Genomic DNA, 20259 nt, shown 5'->3' with positions numbered 1-20259 from the left:
TATTGCATTGTGGATGCTGGAGCTCCTGTGTGCTAATGTCCAGTAAACTAGTGTCAATATGTAGTGTGGGTGCTCAAGCCCTGGGCTTAAAAACCCTGGGTCCATGGACTCACATCCCACTAACCCTGCGCTTATGTTGCAGCGTAGACATACCTTTTAGCAATACAGGTGTAGCGATTTCCCTCCCCCCACTTTCAGTAATTAGGCTAAAGTACTTGTTAGGACAAGTGGATGGATAACATGCCAGGCCAGGTTTGTATCTTTGCAAGCTAATAAAATCTCTTTATAATCCAATCCATTTTTATAAATAATAGTATCTGGAGATAGAAGACATTAACATTTCTATACAGTGCTGTGTTCACCCCATCCTTGCCCAGAAAGGGTTAATGCAGAGTAAAAACAGGGGGATAATTAACCCAACAATCCACAGCTGAGGGGAATCAGGTGGCCAAGTAATCTCCTGACTGAGTGAGGGAGCCCAGCTGAGGAGGAAGGAGCTGGACTGGGACTGGGACTATAAAGACAGGAAATTGGCAGCAGTCACTCTCTGGAAGATGGGAGAGTGTTTGGAGGCTGCACAGACATGTAGCCTGTAGTTGCTCCCTGGGAGGAGGAAGTGATGATGCTGACAAAACAGAGAGGGGGGAGAGCCAGATGGTAAAGACAGGAAGGTCCAAGAAGGAACAGACCTTGAGGGTCCCTAAGCCAGAACCCAGAGTAGAAGGTGGGCCTGGGTTCCCCTGCCAGCCACTGGGGGACTGGATTTGGCCTGTGGTCTGCCTATTGACTGTGCCCGACGTTAATAGTCTCTATTAACTTCTCAGTTACAGTATGTCAGAAATGGCAGAGCTGCTTACATTTAGTTCCTTTAGAAATTCCACAAACAAAGATTAAAATACTTGTCACCCTTGCATACAGAAAGCAAAGAAATGCTTCTTTAATAAAGCATGGCTAAATTTTCTGCAGGGGGAATTTGGGAAAAAAAATCTTATAAACATAAACTAAACAAGCCAGATGTAGGTTAAACACCAACAACCAGCAAGGAGTCAGACCCTCAGGAGCTGTAAATTGACATGGTTCAGCTGAAATAATCTTTGCTAAAATTAGAGATAGCTTTCATGACTTACAAAGTAACCCATGCTTACTGCCCCATCCATATGAGAAACTGACTGACTTCAATGGAAGGTGGAGAGGTCTTAGAGGATTAATTACAATTAATGGTGTTGGTACATGATTTTATGTCATTTTTTCCTTTGCAGTCTTCTTTATATAGAATTAAAGTAGGATATTTCAACAAATGTCGGCCTTCATTTTTGCCTACAGCACCATATAAATTCTTTCCATTCAAAACACAACCACTGGATTGTGAAGAAAAGCACACACAGAAAAACCCTCTTCCTAGGAATTACAAAAGGGACTAATTTGTGGTTAAGTTCTAGAGAATTAAACAAGTTTTTTTCTAATTTCTTTTACCCCTTTACACAGTGAATGTTTGTATTTCCCCTGTGGGTGGGAAAGACAGACCCTATACACAGTTAATTTATGCTGCAGTGTTGTGATAGCTACAAATTGCAAGGTCAATCAGTGGCACAGGAAACCTGGATATGTAAGGGGTTAGGGCTCCAAAACACTGGCTTTTGCTCAGATCACCTCATATGCTGCCTCTGAGCTGTTTCCACTTCATATAAAAAGGACTGTGGCTCATGCAGGGGACCAGTGGGGCTAGGAAGGTCTCTCCAAAGAGGCGCGGGTGGGACTGACACAGTTCTCCACCAAGAGGGAATTTGGGAAATTGTCTGGGAAAGAACTGATGAATAAGATCAGAAAAACTGATGGAGGCCTGAAAGATATAGGGAGAGCAGGATATTCTAGAGTATCTTCACTTGCATGAGAGAGTTAGTGTGCGACTCTGCACCTGGAAGCTGACAACTGGTTTCTGAAGTTTGTGTACTTTATGGTACCAACAGGGGAAACTGAGGCACATCCAGCCAGCTATTGAGTCAGGGTAAACTGAGCCTAGTACAGCTGGCCTCAATTATCAGAATCAATGAACCTCTGGAACACATACTGCATGGAATTCTTTATTCATGAAGATTGGGATGTTCACATTTTTTGTAAAGCAAAAATATATTTTCATCTATAATAATTAATATCAAGATCTTCTATATATTTAACCAAAGAAATACAAATAGATTATATTTTACAAATGATGTTTGGGAAATATATTAATTAAAAAATACAAAGCACTGTCTGAAACAGTACAGGACAATGTTTACTTTACGGATACTGAATCTTTCTTGAATGGGTCCAACACTTTAACTCCTTTGATCTTTTTTAAGGCTCCTCCACGAACAGAGAGCTTTCTAAGAGCAAGGTCTGTGTCAGCCAGAGGCCCTCCAGTTAATTCAGAAGGTGTACTTTCTATAGTTACCAAGCGACCAGATGCAATCTAGAAAACAAAACAAATGGCTTGACATTCATATTAGTCTTTAAAATGAAATGAGAGTTAAATCACAGGCCCTGTCTTTCCAAAATGCTACTCAGAAGCTGGAGATGCATTATGGTTTCCTAGCTCCTCTCAAAATACTCTTTAAACAATATACATAATTATTCTATCAATAATGTAGATTGAACAGCTTCTTGACTGGTATCTTGATGCACTATGCTACTCAGCCTTTATGTCTGATCTTTAGAAAAAAAAAGAAAAGAAAACCAAGTTCTCATTAGAAGAATAAGATGTGCAGTGTATTCTGCTATTTGGATTTGCAGTGTTGTAGTGAAGTAATAAACATGTGGATTGTAATGTATTGGTCAACTGGCTTCCTTAGGCTGGTTTGTAAAAGAGGGTGAGAGCAGTATTTCCATTGTTTATAGTCTAAGATAATTCTGTAACCGATTCCCAGAATCCCTAGTTATATGTGTTAGTGCAGGGGTTGGCAGCCTTTCAGAAATGGTGTGCTCAGTCTTCATTTATTCACTCTAATTTAAAGTTTCGCATGCCAGTAATACATTTTAACCTTTTTAGAAGGTCTCTTTCTAGAAGTCTACAATATACAACTAAACTATTGTTGTATGTAAAGGAAATAAGGTTTCAAAATGTTTAGAAGCTTCATTTAAAATTACATTAAAATGCAGAGCCCCCTGGACCGGTGGCCAGGACCCGGGCACTATGAGTGCTACTGAAAATCAGCTCGCGTGCCGCCTTCGGCACACGTGCCATAGGTTGCCTACCCCTGTGTTAGTGCATCATATCACCCCACAAACTCTCTCCACCAGGCTTGATTATGCCTTGAGAATAAGGAAATAAGGAGACTAGAACCTCTTTCTCTGATGCTCTTCTAACCGCTCTAATCTATTGCCTTCAGAAACATTAGACATTCAATGTTTAGTAACGGATCCCTGGGAGGGGGGGGGAAAGGATGGGATAAGAGTTTGATGTGGAGTGGCTTCTAGATGAGATTTGTTTTGATCTTTAGGTCTTCTAGAGACCCACAGTTTTTCCATTATACTAGCCATCTTTAAACTGAACAGGTTAAAGCACTGGAATGGCAAATCCTCTATCCTGGACTGGAGACCTCAGGGGAAAGCTCAGAAGTCTGAGGTATGAATGGCAGATACTAACTGTAGTCTCCACCAAACAAACCAACAACACGGAGCTCTTTTGGACCAGATCTGGTCACACACTGGCCTTCTGCAACAATCATCCTAGATTCCTCCCTCCTCACATACAGAGAACATTCTAGTGGAGGGATCTGGGTGCAGAGAGACTCTTGTTCCACAAATATGAGCTGTTGATTGCCAGCAATGTGTGTAATTTGTAATTCTCATGTGCAGTGTTGCTGATGAATATGACATTCTACTGATAAATGTATTTTCTTTTTGTAGATGGACTCATCTCTCCTTGATTTTTCTGCAGATGCTGGAACAACAATTCAAGGCAACATGTCCAAGAAATTTAATAAGATCCACATTCAAAGAACTTGCTACATCTTGTCTGCTCAACAGGACCCCACAGGTATAGAAGCAGACAGAAGTAAGTCAGAAGCCCTGAGCTGCCTTCATGAGGCACTCTGACTGGAATGGCGATTTTCTTCTTTTCATCTCAACTTCAAAATGTTAGATAGCAAGTCTTCTCCTGGACTGTCAAGAGCTCAAGACACAGAGACTTTGTCATGCTCCCAAGGAGATCCTGAAAACATCTGAAATCTTATGAGGAAGAGGTAGTTGTACACACACCCACACCCACGGTAATGAAGAAAAGGGAAAAGACTGGATTAAACTTGAACTTTCTTTTTCCAAAGACTTTGTCTTCAGCCACATCAGATGGGACATCTGTGAAGGAATGGATAACTGGAAAGGAAGTCCTTACTGAAGTCATTAAGAGCTGCTCAGGTCTTCCCAGTAACAGAGGCACAAGGCCCTGGTCTCTCCAAATTTTTCATAGAAATCCTCCTGCGATATCAAGGTACAGACACCACAAGGGGAGTACAGGGGGTCTGAATACCAAAGACTTAGCAAGTGAACCAACTGGTTGTATACAATGTTATGGATTCTGTAACTACCTGACCTCCTATCTTGGGTGCCTTAATGATATGCTGCTATAGCTCAGAGCCCTGACACCAGTAACCGATCTACAAACATAAAGGTCTCGCTGTGGATTCCACCAGCCTAGTTACTCTTTGCAGGGTGATCCCAAAAGTCCTCCCAGTTCCAAGTCTCCCCAAAATAGTCTACCATGCATTTTTATTTACCAGGCGCTCAGACTTTTCCCCTCTGGTTCCTCACCCCTGAAGCAGTGAAACTTGCCCCCAGTTATCAGTTCACTTTGGCACATACACTCCACACAGTTTGCACAACAGATACCTGCTTGGTGTAAAAGTAACCCCCCCTGACAGAAAAAAAATCAGATTCAAAGATGAAATAGGAAGGAAAAGCAAACACATACAAGTTACACAGAAAACAAACAAAGACGCAACTTCAGGCTTTACATTTCCATATTAGCTAGATTCCATTTTCTAATATAAGTTACCTATTGCCTCTGAACAGTTTCTCAGCATACCCTCTGTCACAGAGAATTTAGCCTTTCACAGACCACACTCTGCCTCCAGGCTGGCCCTGAGTTTTTGGATGTCCTTCACTTCAAATCCCTTCCTTTGTAAGGGTTTGCAGTTTTTTCCCCTTTCTCTCAGGTTACGGGGATTCATGACAGGGGAAATGACCCACCGAAGCAGGTGCACTGCTGCAGAGCATCTGGCGAAGACACTCTATGCCAACTGGAGAGAGCTCTCCTGTCAGCATAAGAAAACCACCTCCGCGAGAGGCAGTAGCTATGTCAGCAGGAGAAACTCTCCCAACTACATAGCACTGTCCACTCTGGTACTTAGGTCAGAGTAACTTGCATCACTAAGGGGGGTGATTTATTCACACCCCTGAGTGACATAAGTTATACTGACATAAGTGGTAGGTGTATGTAACCCACACACCTTCTGGGTGTGGTGTTCTGTCCCATCTAGTGGTACTGAGACCACTTAAGAGAGATAAAATGAGTCTGCTTTACAGCCTTAGCTACCAGCCAGTTGGCTTTTAGCTCATGCGGTAGAGGCTCATGCACTAAGCTCCAAAGGTCCCCGGTTTTATCCTGCTTGCCGATGACCAGGGTCTGTCAGCATTACATGTAGAAGTCCTTAGTTTTCCAAGTCTGGGGTTTTCTTTTCCGTTTCAAGTTGTCTCAGTGTTTTCCCATTTCCCAATGATTTTTTTCTAACTGGGCAATGGATGGGAACTTGAAGTTAGTTTTGTGTAAAATAACTGGCTTGACTGGAGCTGCCATCCCCTCCCCCTTGCTATAGCATGTACTTGAAATTGTAGTACTGGACATGAACATACAATTGTATATACATCAATACAAAGACTCATAACCACAGTTTTTATACATATCTCAATGACCACTGAGTTCAGAACACTGCAAGCATTCATAAAAGATTTTACTTGGCATATTTTTATGCACAATAACATTCTATACAATCAGTTGATTTAAGTTCTTATTCTTTGGAGTTCAAAACCCCTATTCTTCCCTTGGGGTGTCTGGACCCTGATTGTCACACTCCCTTTAGAAGACTGACCCATAAATGGTAGCGCCTACATGCCTGAATTTCTTTACAGTAGCTTCAGATCACAGAGACTGACCAATTTCAATTCCCTGATGCCTATGGATGTGTTACAGTGGTAGAAGTGGTGCTTACTAACTATGCTGGGTGGGGCTCTGTGCAGACATCTACCTGAAAGACAAGACTAACTTCCATCAAGAATGCTTTCAGGACTCTTTCATGATCTTTGCAGCTCAAGGAGTAAAAGCCACATTGCTGGAAAAGGCCTTTGTGATAAAAACCCTTTTCTGAAGCATCAAAGGTATCAAAACATGTGCATTCATAATAGACATCTTTCTGCTAAAAAAGGCACAGTACTTTAACCTCACATGCTTGGGTCTGGTCATCAAGGACATTTCTTAAAGCAACTTGGGAAAAGAGGGGATTGGAAAAAAGATAGAATAGACTGAGATCAACTCATTTCTGGAACGGACAGGGAGCCTAACATTAACAAACAAACAAACACACACACACTAACTCTTGAGCCTAAACTACACTATATTATTTCCATTAGCTTGTTATTGTGAGTTAAGCTGAATGCCTGGAAACTTTACTTACTGTCGTATTCAGGCCTTTAATTTCAGTTGAGTGGAGCGTTGCATTCTGTGGTCTTGACTTTGATCTAGAAGCATCTATTGATTTTTCCTGAAGTCTTTTTGCTTTCTAAAGATATTTAGCAAAGTCAGAGTTATTTTTATGAGAATCAGCACCGCACCGCACCACATGCAACCAGACAGAGAATATGTAATTAGTATTATAAAATAAAACATGAAGGGTCATTTCTATTTACTTTTAACGAAAGTATGAATAATGAGAATGTAAAGTCTGTAATATGAGCTGATTCATCAAAATCTGTTGGAAAACAAAACAATTTGGTATTGCAGCCAGGAGATTAAAAAAAAAAAAAGACAGAACAGAGTAAGTGTAGCCATTAGTACTCTGTCTTGGGAGTATGATCTAGTAGTCAGAATAAGGAGTGGGAGTCAAGAATCTGGGCCTTCATTTATAGCTCAGCCACTCAACTTCTGTGCTTGGACAATCCTTTATCCTCTCTATACCTCAGTTTACAGATCTTTGAAAGGGAAATGATACTACAGACTACCTCAGAGGTAGGGTGTTGTAAAAATTAAGCATTAATAGAGGCTGAGAAAAGGGTCAGAAGTGACATGACAGACCTAGAATTAGTAGTTGTGGGGCAGAAGAGGCAGGAATCTCATGAGAGCTATGGTGTCCCAGGCTGCTCAATACCTTCCCAACATGCAAGTTTTTCTTTTGTGTTTTGGATTTGCATGGTGGGCTGACATTCCCCAGAACAGGCTGGCTTGCTGCAGAGCCAATATCTGACTGAACAGAATGATCCACTAGCCCAGGGGTTCCCAAACTTGGTTTGCGGCCTGTTCGCCCCCAGCAGGTCGCGAGACGCTTTGTTTATCTGAGCGTTCGCAGGTAAACAAAGCGTCTCATGGCCCACCAGGGGCTTACCCCGAACAAGCCGTGAACCAAGTTTGGAAAGTCCTGCACTAGCTAATGAGTCTGGAGGTTTTAAAAAAAAAATCTCTTTATAGTCAACTTTTATTCTTCACTTAGTCTCAGTTCATGACTGCAGGTTACACCTTGCCACACAGACTGAGAAGATCACAGCCTAGATCTCTGCTATATGCCTGTACTTGGTACACTTATAACAACAAGACCAGTTTTTTCCTTGTGTGTCTCTTTTCAAGAATGAACAGATTTGGCTATAGACATATTTTATTGTCACTAATTTCTTTCAGTCCCCAAATTAGTCTGGTTGTCCTACTTTGGCTTCTATCCTGGATGCCCTTTTTGAAATGTAAACGCAAATACTGTACACAATAAAAGTGATTTTGGTATCTGCTTTTGCACATGAGCACGGCTGTACTTGCAGAGAGAGTGGTCATCCCCACTCTGTGACTGGAAATTGAGGAGCAGTCGGGTTACTAGTGACTACATGGCTCTGACAAGAAGCCTTTGTCTTCAGTAAAGAACAGAATTTCTGTTATGTTTTATGAATAAAAATAATACACCCTAGCTATTATATACTTCTTATCAGTAGTTCTCAAAAAGTTCTTCACAATCATTAATGTAGTCATCTTCACTACACCCCTAGGGACGTATTATTATCCCCATTTAACAGGCGGGGAATTCAGGTACAGGCAGAATAAATGACTTGCCCATGTTCACACAATAAATCTGTAATGGAGCAGAGAACCAAACCTGGTCTCTCAAGTACTAAGGAAGTGTACTAACCACTGAGCCTTACTTATTATTAGAGCATTACTAAATCAGATTTGAGTCCAGCTGTAATTTCTATAGTAATATCCTGGTATTCAATACTGAATAAAACTGCTTGGAATTGTTCAATGATATAACAACATTGCTAATATAAATCCCCACCCCCCCCCAAAAAAATTCTTACCTTTAAAGCCTCATAATTTGATGTTCGAGTTAAGAAATTTTCCCAGGATTTATTTACCATTTCTCTCTGCTTATGGATAGCTTGAATCTAAAACGTGACAAGAGATTTGAGGAGATGTAATACACACTGTATTTCCATTAACTGTATTGAATTCCTTGCTCCTGATGCTTGGACAGTGCTTCCACCTATTTACCCTGATTTTGTGACTCCCCTCTGGCGATTCTTAATGTAGCACTTTTCCTTTGCCTGGAAGGATGAGCAGGATCAGTGCTTCTCTAGTACTGACTAGACGAGACTGCTAAAGAATGTTGTGCTTTTCTTACGCCCTAATAAAGACCAGGCACATTACCACAACATCACCAGGCAAACCAACTCTTCACTGTCCCTCAAGATGATGAAGGGGCCACAGAAAACAGTACTGACAACTCTGATTGAGAAAGGAGAAATCCTTCACTCAATCCTACCTACTTTAAAGTTGCATGGAAGAGGGAACAGAGATACAATCAGTTGTGGTGGGAGGAAACAGATATGAAAGGGAGGGAGAATTACAATTATGAGACAAATAGGAAGACCTTCTTGAGAGGGGAAAAAAAAGATGCTGTATGTCCTCCTAGTGGAAAGGAAGAAAACAGGGCCACGGTCACAGGTGGCAGGAAGAAAGGAGAAGAGATCTGCCCTACCTCAGGAACAGAGAGGAAGAGAGAAATGGAGACTGTGGAGGTATTGATAGTGAGGGAATCAGATGGATGTCTGCTGTCCTCTTCTTGAACATACCAGATGGGTATCAGGGCACTGCTTCTCTTGAAGAAAACAATGGCAAATAGAGAAAGCTGTTTGGGGATGGTTCTTACACGGGGATGGCAGATCTTAGGGACGCCATAGGTTCAGATAAGCAGCATAACTTTTGGATGTTTATCCAGTTCCAACTCTTGAGTCCCTGAATTAAGCTATTCATATTAAAAACAAAAATTCTAAAAACCGCCAGAATAGAAACAAAACTCTCTAGGGGACTGGGGCTTTAGTGGCCTCCAGACCTCCAATTTCTTTGAAGAGCTGTCCCTGGAATTTTTTTAGAATGTCGACAGCTACATACATATTTAGATTTAACAATCTAGTAATCAAACTTTTACATTATATGTGCTGTTTTGGGGAATTAATTTTACTGTGATTACCTTAATTTTTAATTTCTGGATTTATTTCAATTTATAACCTAAACATTGCATTACCATAGCTCGTGGATGAAATGTAAAACAGACAGCCCCCTACCCACATGGGCTAGAATTGTTTTCTTTAAGAAAAGTTCCAACACAATTTTGGCACATCTGAGCTGGCCCTTTAAACTAGAACTGGGACAATTTTTTTCCAGTAAAAACAGTTTATTCACCAGAAAAAGCAGTTTGCATGTTGACCGAAACTATTTATGAATTTGCATGGTTTCAAATTAACTGAAAAAGCTGAAATATTTTGGAAATGTTGAAATGAAATGTTTTGTTTTAATCTAAAATAGGGAAAGAACAAGTCAAATTACTTAGACAAGTTAGATGTCTTCAAATCACCAGGGCCTGATGAAATTCATCCTAGAATATTCAGAGAGGTGACTGAGGAGATATGAGCCATTAGCAATTATCTTTGAAAAGTCATGGAAGACGGGAGACATTCCAGAAGACTGGAAAAGGGCAAATATAGTGCCCATCTATAAAAAGAGAAATAAGGACAACCCAGGGATTTACAGACCAGTCAGCTTAACTTCTGTACCCGGAAAGATAAAGGAGGAAATAACTAAGCAATCAATTTGCAAACACCTAGAAAATAATAAGGTGATAAATAACAGTCAGCATGGATTTGTCAAGAACAAATCATATCAAACCAACTTGATAGCTTTCTTTGACAGGGAAACCAGCCTCGTAGATAGTTGGGGAAGTGGTAGATGTGGTATATCTTGATTTTAATAAGGCTTTTGATACTGTCTCGCATGACCTTCTCATAAACAAACTAGGGAAATCAACCTAGATGGAGCTACTATAAGGTGGGTGCATAACTGGTTGGAAAATCGTTCCAAGAGAGTTCACAGTCATGCTGGAAGGGAATAACAAATGGGGTCCTGCAGGGATTGATTCTGGGTCCGATTCTGTTCAATATCTTCATCAATGATTTAGATAATGGCATAGAGAGTACACCTATAAAGTTTGTGGACGATACCAAGCTGGGAGGGGTTGCAAGTGCTTTGGAGGATAGGATTAAAATTCAAAATGATCTGGACAAACTGGAGAAATGGGCTGAAGTAAACAGGATGAAATTCAATAAGGAAAAATGCAAAGTACTCCACTTAGGAAGCAACAATCAGTTGCACACATACAAAATGGGAAATGACTGCCTAGGAAGGAGTACTGCGGAAAGGGATCTGGTGGATCACAAGCTAAATATGAGGCAACAGTGTAACGCTGTTGCAAAAAAAGCAAACATCCTTCTGGGATGTATTAGCAGGAGTACTGTAAGCAAGACACGAGAAATAATTCTTCCGCTCTATTCCATGCTGATTAGGCCTCAACTGGAGTATTGTGTTCAGTTCTGGGCACCACATTTCAGGAAAGATGTGGACAAATTGGAGAAAGTCCAGAGAAGAGCGACAAAAATGATTAAAGTTCTAGAAAACATGATCTATGAGGGAAGATTGAAAAAATTGGGTTTGTTTAGTCTGGAGAAGAGAAGACTGAGAGGGGACATGATAACAGTTTAGAAGTGCATAAAGGTTGTTACAAGGAGGAGAGAGAAAAATTGTTCTTCTTAACCTCTGAGGATAGGACAAGAAGCAATGGGCTTAAATTGTAGCAAGGGAGGTTTAGTTTGGACATTAGGAAAAACTTCCTAACCGTCAGAGTGGTTAAGCACTGGAATAAATTGCCTAGAGAGGTTGTGGAATCTCCATCATTGGGGATTTTTAAGAGCAGGTTAGACAAACACCTGTCAGGGATGGTCTAGATAATACTTAGTCCTGTCTTGAGTGCAGGGGACTGGACTAGATGATCTCTCGAGGTCCCTTCCAGTTCTATGATTCTATTATCTGAAAAAATTCATTTTCATTTTTAGGTCTTTTGACAGAAGCAAGCAAAAGAGTCTCAAAAGAGGAAGAGACAGGGTAGTGCTGGTGTCTCTCTTATAAGCTTTAGCCCAGTGGGTAGCACATTCACCTGGGGTGTCGGAGACCTGGGTTCAGTTCCTACCTATGCCTGATGGGAGAAAGGCTCTGAACCCAAGTCTCCCATATCTCAAATGAGTGCCCTCGTCACAGGGCTAAAGCTTATAAAGGGAAGCACCACTTCCATTTTTACCTCCTCCAGCCATTTTGTGAATCCTTTGCTTGCTTTTGCCAAGATGCATGAAAGTCTAAACTATATTTTTTTGGGTGTAACTGAAATGTTTTGTTTTAACATTACTGAAACATTTTGACTTGAAGTTTTTTGTTTCAGTACTGTCAAACCATTTCAATTCATTTTAGTGTGAAATATTTTTGGACTTTTCAGTGCACTGACCCAAGAGGACTTCTCTCCCCTGTCTCCTATGTTTCCAAAACTGCCAGTGAATCAAAAAACTCCATTATTCATCCTGTGCTATGTTAAACTGTATTGGAACCAGTTTTACCACTAATCATGTTTCAACTCAATTTTGGAAAAATGTACCCCTGCAAGTGTAAATACAGCCCTTAGAGTTTCATTAGGAGAAAGATCTATTTATAATGGTTGCTTTACAATTATTATAACCTTGCCCTTTCCTCTTCTGCAAAAGACGAGAGACAGACCTAACAAACATAGTAATATGATTACTATTTTGATTCTACCAGTGGTGATACACTGCACAGTTGTTTCTTACATAGTGCTAATTAAATATTGACAAAATTATAATACTTGAGAAATAAAATTAAGATTTAAAAAAATATTTCACTTTAACTGCTAATGAAATCTGAAGAGAATACCTTAATGCAAATATGGTGTGACTTTGAACTCTGTTAAACAAGAGAATCTTACTAATATAAATAGTCAGCAAAATAATTTATACTGAAGTAAATGGGCTCTTCTTGAATAAAATACTTCATGTCTTACCTTGGAGTAAACCTTTTGTTCCTCCTGGAGTTCCTGGTGCTGTTGACTTTCAAGCATTTCAGTCTGGAGAGTGGCAACCATCTTTCCAACATTTTCTGATGCCTCTGAAATAACTTTCAAGGCTTCCTCATCAGGAGTGACTGGTCTGAATGTTTCTTCTTTTAGTTCTGCACATATTTCACTCCAGACTTCTCCGACCTTTGTGTTAAACAGACAGACTATTTTTAAAAAAGGCTTATGTTTATTTCTGAAAATACAAAATACAATCCGTATATCCTCCCCGCTCTCCTTTTTGTTAAGCTTTATTCTCCAGAATGCTTACACAGGGCTTGTCTTCAGAGAGTTGAACCAGGGTGTAAATCTGCAGCCACACGATCTTTTGTGGTACAAAACTGCCTTATTAGGGGGCAATAACAAGTTGCCATAATGTGTGTGTGCGCACACACTTGCACAGGTGCTCAAGAAGAGTAAGTCAGAAAAAACTTTTGAGGGTTGTGTGTTAAATCTAATTTATAAGTTGTATATATTGCAGTTATTAAGGGGTTCTTCAGCTGTAATATATTTTTATTTTATTGTATTTTTTGTGTATGTGCAAATGATGGTAAAGTAGTAATATTTTAAAAAAATACTCACTTTAAAGTCAAGATATCGACGTATGATAGCAAGTGTGACAAAATCCTTAGCAGACAAACCAGGCAAATTTTCAAAGCCTAGAAAAGTATTGTTAATTATTATTTAGATATGAATGACATCATCTATTTGTCTTTTAAAATATAAGACAATACACCATGGCACTTACTAAGTGTGACACAATGTTATCAAATGCAAAAGTGTTGTCACAAATGTATATAGTATCTTCACCACTCTTCTAATCCTGTCAGTTACTTGTGCTGGCTTCTGGTGATAAGCTAGCCACTTCCCTATAACTAAATCATTTTATTTTAATGCTTTACTTCTGGGTGTCCACACAACCTTCATATCACCTGTATTGCCATGGCTGGTGTTATGTCTCTGCTATTCTTGTGTGGCAAGGAAATGTTCCTTTATTTAAACTAAGTCAGATTCCATAAGGCAGGGGTGGCCAACCTGAGCCTGAGAAGGAGTCAAAATTTACCAATGTACATTGCCAAAGAGTCACAGTAATACATCAGCAACCAGCTCCTGGCCCCGGCTCCCAGCGCCTCCTGCCCATTAGCAGCACTGCCGATCAGCGCCGCCCTCTCCCCTTCCCACACCTGCTGATCAGCTGTTTTGTGGTGTGTCAGGGCCGCCCAGAGGGGGGCGGCAAGTGGGGCAATTTGCCCCAGGCCCCGCAGGAGCCCCCACGAGAGTTTTTCAGGGCCCCTGGAGCTGCGTCCTTCACTCGCTCCGGGGGCCCCATAAAACTCTCGCGGGGCCCTGCCCTCGGAGCTTCTTCCGCTCCGGTCCCGCCACCGAAGTGCCGGGTCTTCGGCAGTAATTCAGCAGTGGGGGGGCCCCACCGTGGATCTTCAGGGCACTTCGGCAGCGGGTCCTGGAGCGGAAGGACCCCCCGCCGCCGAATTGCCACCGAAGTGGGGGCCCCTGCCGCTGAAGACCCCAGGGCTCCTGAATCCTCTGGGCGGCCCTGTGGCGTGTAGGAAGCTCTGGGTGGGAGGGGGAGGAGCGAGGGCATGGCAGGCTCAGGGGAAGGGGCGGGAAAGGGTGGAGTGGGGGCAGGGCTTTGAGCCAGGGGTTGAGCAGTGAGCACCTCTGGCACACTGGAAAGTTGGCGCCTGTAGCTCCAGCCCCGGAGTCAGTGCCTATACAAGGAGCCGCATATTAACTTCTGAAGAGCTGCATGTGGTTCCGGAGCCACAGGTTGGCCACCCCTGCCATAAGGGCTAGACGTAGCTAACTCCTTCCTTATTGAAAAGCATGATACTGTGGCTACAGCAAAATGATGAATCATGGAGGAGCAGAGCTGTTTAGCTGAGAAATAGCCAACAGGAGAGTCATACTACAGGGATTTTGGTACTTTCTTTCAGGGATTTGTACTGAGAGCCTCTTCTAACTCCTGAACTCAGCCTTGAAAACGGAATGATTCCAGTATTTTATAAAACGTTACTAAGAATAAATGTAAACAGAGATGGTGGAGGCAAGGAACAGCTACTAGGACTTTGAATTCTCACTTTTGTGCATGTTGAATTTCAATAATAATATCAAATTAACATAATTTTGAATTGTTCAGATACTACATTTGCCCAAATCTCATCATAAATCTCACATTCACAAAATACTTGTAGCCCAGCACTGTAGTATATGTTTATTAGAGTATGTTTTACATCATTTTACAGTTTTAAAGCATTTTGTGACATGGAGCATGGCATGAAAGGAAAAGTCTTAACAACAGATTTTTTGGATCTGCCACATCAGACAAAAAACAGTATGTGACATGGCTTCATTGAGAGGTATGCCACACAGTTTTAAATGATGTAAATAGCTTTCCAATTTTGTATAATCCATTTCCATGCTATTTGTTTCTCACATCTGGTGTTCTGAATTACTGAAGCAATATGGCGATGTTGTCTGTGAATCATAGATATGTAGAGATGGAAGGGACCTTGAGACGTCATCAAGTCCAACCCCCTGCGCTGTGGCAGGACCAAGTAAAGCTAGACCATCCCTGACAGGTGTTTGTCAACTTGTTTTTAAGAGCTTCCAATGATGGGGACTCCACAATGTCCCTTAGAAGCCTATTCCAGAACTTATCTACCCTTATGGTTAGAAAGTTTTTCCTGATATCTAACCTGAATGTGGGTCAAGCATGTATAGCAATGTCTATATTGTGCTGCTGGTGAAGTTCAGATTAATGATAAATTTGAAAATTGGGATGCAATGTGTACTCCTTACCTAGCTTGCATAATACGGAATAAATTTTTGCCCTCATATTTTCAGACACTTCCATGATAGCAATGCTGGGGCAGTTGGCAGGCATTGGGATCACTCCTTGTTGTTCTTGGAAGCTGCCAACTAAAGGTTTCTTTGCATCTAATAATTTCATAACACACACACATACACACAAAAAGTTAACAAGTGTCAGGTTACACGTTATTAAACTTCTATAATTTTTTAAAAATAGGTTATATGGTTTAATGTTAGCCAACCACTATATACTGGTATATTTCACTTTTTATCCTTGGTCACCTCCAAAACTGGGGTAGTCATCTCATCTAATGTATACCCACACAAACCTAGAATAGCTCCATTGATTTGGTGTCAGATAGGACAGAATTTGGGCCAGGAAATGCTGATTAATACTCATAACTTTGTTTGACAATAAAACTTTCCCTTTCTTGTTATTTCACATTTTATATCTGTATAAGTTATTTGCAGAAAGGTCTCAGCATTAGAGGAAACCACTTTCAAGTAAACTCTGAAATATGACAGAACAATCCTTAAGGACACAACTGATATACAGCTGCAGAATGAAGCTGTTCAACTGTCAATCATTAAAAAGGAATGGACAGTTAAGGATATTAAGGATAGTTCTCTTGCCAGGTAATGAAGAAAATGCCACCAAGTGGCAAACCTGTATAACAAAATTAAAACTTTGTATGTAGGCATTTTGAGGTTGGTCAGATGAAGAAGGACTGACATAGGAATGAAATTTACTAAAATTTATTTATATTTCAAGGACTCAGTTGTTAGAAGAATAATTTATTTTCTACTTTATTCAATGAAACTGCACACAGATGGTTTAAGGTCTGCTAACCCTTACCAACAATTCTTCCATCTTGATCATGTTTGACTCCCAGCTCCAACTCCTCTCGTTTCCACAAATGTATTAAAAGGCTAGCTGCCGTCTGATCTTTTTTCCCTCGCCAGGTGTTGATGTGAGAAGCAGTTTTAGAATTGTCACAAAATTCAACCAATATTCCAAGAATTAGGTTGCATATGTTCTTTTGTTTTAACTTTGTCGAGGACCAGGGAAAAGAGTTGAAAGTAGTTTAGAACACACAGAAATTCCATCTTCATAGCCAAAACAGAGAAATCCTATGGACCAAACTGTTCAAAACTGGTTATCAAAATTACTTTAAAAACTTCCACATGCACTTGCATGTGGAAGGCCAACAAGTTTTGTGTGAGTACTGTGAAAGTAGAATGAATTATGTTACAAAATAGATAGGATTAAAGAAATGCTGTCTGTACCTTTAAGGAAAGTCGCTGGAATGCTGGAGTCCAGGTGTCAGGAAAACAGACATTAACATAGAACAATTTGCACCGTTTAAGGGCAATTGGTGAAGCATTAGCCTTAGATCGATAGGAGTTAGTAAGGAAGTAGGATATGCATGCTATGCCCCAGGTGAATTTTGCTGTTTTCTCCTTTGTCCCTTTGTTTGATTCCCGCTCTTTTATCTGTATAAATAAGACTGTTTGGGTCTTGCATGGCCACTCACATTATCTGAATGTTATTGGCGGAGCGCTTTGCTAATAAAAACAGAGTGGTCTGACAAATTGTGAGTCTTGATTTTAACTTTGACAGTACGTTAGGTTGCCCATTGTAAAATGATGGCCATCTGTCTATAAAGTACCTTTTAAGTTCCTAATTCATCAAGGCACTTAAGGGCATGCTTAAGTGTATCCCTATTGATTTCACCGGCAAATATTTTTTTAAAAAACAAAGATAGAATGAGAAACTTGTATGATATATGCATGTACCCTGGAGTGCAGGTACTTACAATGAGTGAATTAACTGTTCGGGGGTTCACATGATATTGTACACCGATGTGATACTCTCAGGAGGAGCAATAACAAAAAGGAAAAAGTTGCTATTTTTCTATGTTTTAGTACTAGTGTTATTCTCTGATGATAATACCTACTGCCAACAAATCCAGAAGGAGAAAAATGCCCTCTCTTTCGAGAAAATAATCCTCTGCGATGTAACATCCCATGACACAGCACCTTAAATGGAAAAAACTTCCATATTAGAAATACGACTTTTCACGCTATACAACATCCTAGCAAATATGCAGATAATGTGCTTTAATGTTTTGCATAAAAATCATAGATCATAGGATGTTTACTAGGAAACAGAAAAGTGGTACAGTACCCATCACTTTATCACTGCATTTAAATATATTAACTCTACATTGCTTGTAACAGAAAAAATAAATATACTTGTTAAAAATTTGATTGAAGAAGCCACTAATTTTAAATATATTTCAGAATATTTTTTGGTAAAGTTTGTTTCAGCCGTTGTAGGTTAGAGCAATCTCATTTGGGCCCCAGCCAGCCTCAGAGCTAGGGGAGACTAAGAGCTTGCCTACACTGGCAAGTTTCTGTGCAGTAAAGCAGCTTTTTGCGCTCAAACTGCAGACATGTACACACTGCCAAGCCACTTTTTGTGCAGAAACTCCTCAGTTGCACTGCTGCAAAACCCCCCACCTTGACGAGAGTCCTAAGGCTATTTGCCCAGAGGCTCCAGCGCTCTATTGCCAGTGTAGACACTAGATTGCTTTCTGCACTGTAATTGGCCTCCTGAGCTGTCCCATAACGCCTCAAGTGACTGCTCTGCTCATTGTTTTGAACCTGGATGCCCTGGAGACATGTGCCCCTCCCCTTTCAAAGCACGGTTTCTGAGAGGGTGCTGAGCTGATCTGTTCCAGGACACAAAGCAAACCATTAATGTGGAATGCTCGTGCTGTTGAACACAAAGGGGTGTGTGTGTGTGAGGTGTGTGTGAGAGCGAGAGAGATTGCTGTGCAGAGAGCCCAGGGAGGGAGGCAGGGGCTGATGTCGGGGGCTTCCCCCTTCCCCAGCCTCAGGACTGGTTGCTTCCTGCTGCTGTCTAAACTTACAAGACAGCATGCTGACACACTCTTTGCCCCACAAAACACAGTCTCCCTCCCTCCCTCCCCCCCGCCACACACAAAAACTTCAGTTGAAAAGCAGCTGGCGATGTAGTAGGATGCCCATGAAACAATGAGATTGGGAAACCTGCATCATGTGACACTATGCCTGCCCCATGAGGCATAGCAAACCCTTCCCAAAGCACCCTGCAGCCAGTTGCACAGTGGGATAGCTACCACAATGCATGGCTGTCTTTGCTGTTGCAAGAGCTGCTAATGTGGATGCGCTCCAGCATCACAAGGAGCAGAGTGTGGACATGCAACAGTGGTTTAATTCCATCATTTTAATAAAAGTGGTATAACTTGTGGTGCAGAAACTTGTCAGTGTGAACATACACTTAGAGACACTTTTACTTCTTCATGTTCATGGTCAGCATCATCTGAAGATTGAAACCAGTGCCTAAAGAACTTCTTTGCATATCAGTGATGCAATCTTCATTCAGTACAGCTCAAAGCCACCTTTCTACTACCTCAATCCTGGGTTGCCTGGGGGCAGAAACAGCTCACAGTACAAGAGATGCTACTTGTACCCCGTAGGTGTGGCAACTGAGGATGAGTTCACAAGGTGCTCCACCTCCCACCTTGGCATGGCCCTTCCTTACTCCCAACAGGACACCTGTGTCAAGAGTGGGAGGAGGAAGTGGGTGGCCTAGAGTCAACTATTGCTTGTGCAATCCAAGAATTTTCCTTGCACAGGAAAAATCTTCAGCTGCTCTTTTAGGGCATCTTTCTGTCTTCTATGGGTGAAACTAGGACGAAGGATTGAGCCCGAGATCTAGTATGAATTGTGTACAAAAATATTTTTATTATGATGATTTAGTCAAATAGCATAATAAACATTTAAGCATCTTAAATGAGAGAAAGGTCTTCATGTCTAGAGAAGAGTAACAACCTTACAAACATAAAATACACGACTTCCTTTTAACAATTACTGTTGTTAAAATAGTTCCACACTTACCACAAACTGTCTAATGTGCTAAAAAGGAGTCGATTATGCCCTAATCCACTATATAACTTATTTGGATCCATCTTCATGAATGGAATAAGTATATCCACTCCTTCACAGCCAAACAGTTCCTGTTAAGACATTAATCAAAGCTGTATTTTTCCTAAATACACACAAAATCTCAAAGAAACAAAAACTAAATCATATTCCTTGTATCTGTATTAGTTCTTTCTCATGAACTAGAGGAGAATTTTTTCCTTATATTTACAGTGCTAACATAGATTTTCAGTTTTTGATACTATAAGTCCTTCCTATCTCATTATTTCTTCACCCCAACAAACATATTTTCGTCCCTTTATTTAGATGATGCAAAATGGTAAGAGCAGGGTTCAGTCAACTGCTCAAAAGGACTATGAGTAAGATGATGGAAGTAAAATGCAACATCACTGAAACTAGTTGTCAGAGAGCCTTTGATTCATGAGTGGTGAACTACAAATGACACTTACCTTTGAAGAAAATGGCAGTGTAATTTAAATAAAAATATATTTTGACTTTTCTCACAGAATAATGCAGTAGGATTACCTTTCTATGAAGATCATTTTCACAGAGAGTAGACAAGATAAGTAATATATCAGTTTGAATTTCCAGTACAATGGCATCTTCTTTTTCTTTAGATTTGTTTGTTATATGCTTTAAGATATCTGGAATGACAGACAAATTAAAAACATGAGTGTCCTGTTTTACACAGAAAACCTAATTATAT

General features: G+C 40.7%; 1 protein-coding gene across 2 annotated transcripts in view; it reads right to left on the bottom strand.

The window, feature by feature from the left end:
- Positions 1-2102: 2102 nt before the first annotated feature.
- Positions 2103-20259, bottom strand: part of CFAP69 (cilia and flagella associated protein 69) — a 44131-nt gene continuing 25974 nt past the window's right edge. For both annotated transcript variants that reach the window (XM_039521501.1, XM_039521502.1), the window contains exons 14-23: positions 20079-20197; positions 19509-19627; positions 17522-17603; positions 16420-16612; positions 15552-15689; positions 13314-13390; positions 12681-12878; positions 8584-8670; positions 6705-6809; positions 2103-2449 (exon numbers count right to left, since the gene is read on the bottom strand). In XM_039521501.1, coding sequence (XP_039377435.1) covers positions 2273-2449; positions 6705-6809; positions 8584-8670; positions 12681-12878; positions 13314-13390; positions 15552-15689; positions 16420-16612; positions 17522-17603; positions 19509-19627; positions 20079-20197 — 1295 coding nt within the window. In that variant the 3' untranslated portion in view covers positions 2103-2272. The remainder of the gene's footprint in view (positions 2450-6704; positions 6810-8583; positions 8671-12680; positions 12879-13313; positions 13391-15551; positions 15690-16419; positions 16613-17521; positions 17604-19508; positions 19628-20078; positions 20198-20259) is intronic.

Source organism: Mauremys reevesii, linkage group 2 (genome assembly GCF_016161935.1).
Source record: "Mauremys reevesii isolate NIE-2019 linkage group 2, ASM1616193v1, whole genome shotgun sequence".
NCBI lineage: Eukaryota > Metazoa > Chordata > Testudines > Geoemydidae > Mauremys > Mauremys reevesii.
Note: the sequence above shows the minus strand (reverse complement) of the source record. Positions and strands in the feature narration are given on the sequence as shown.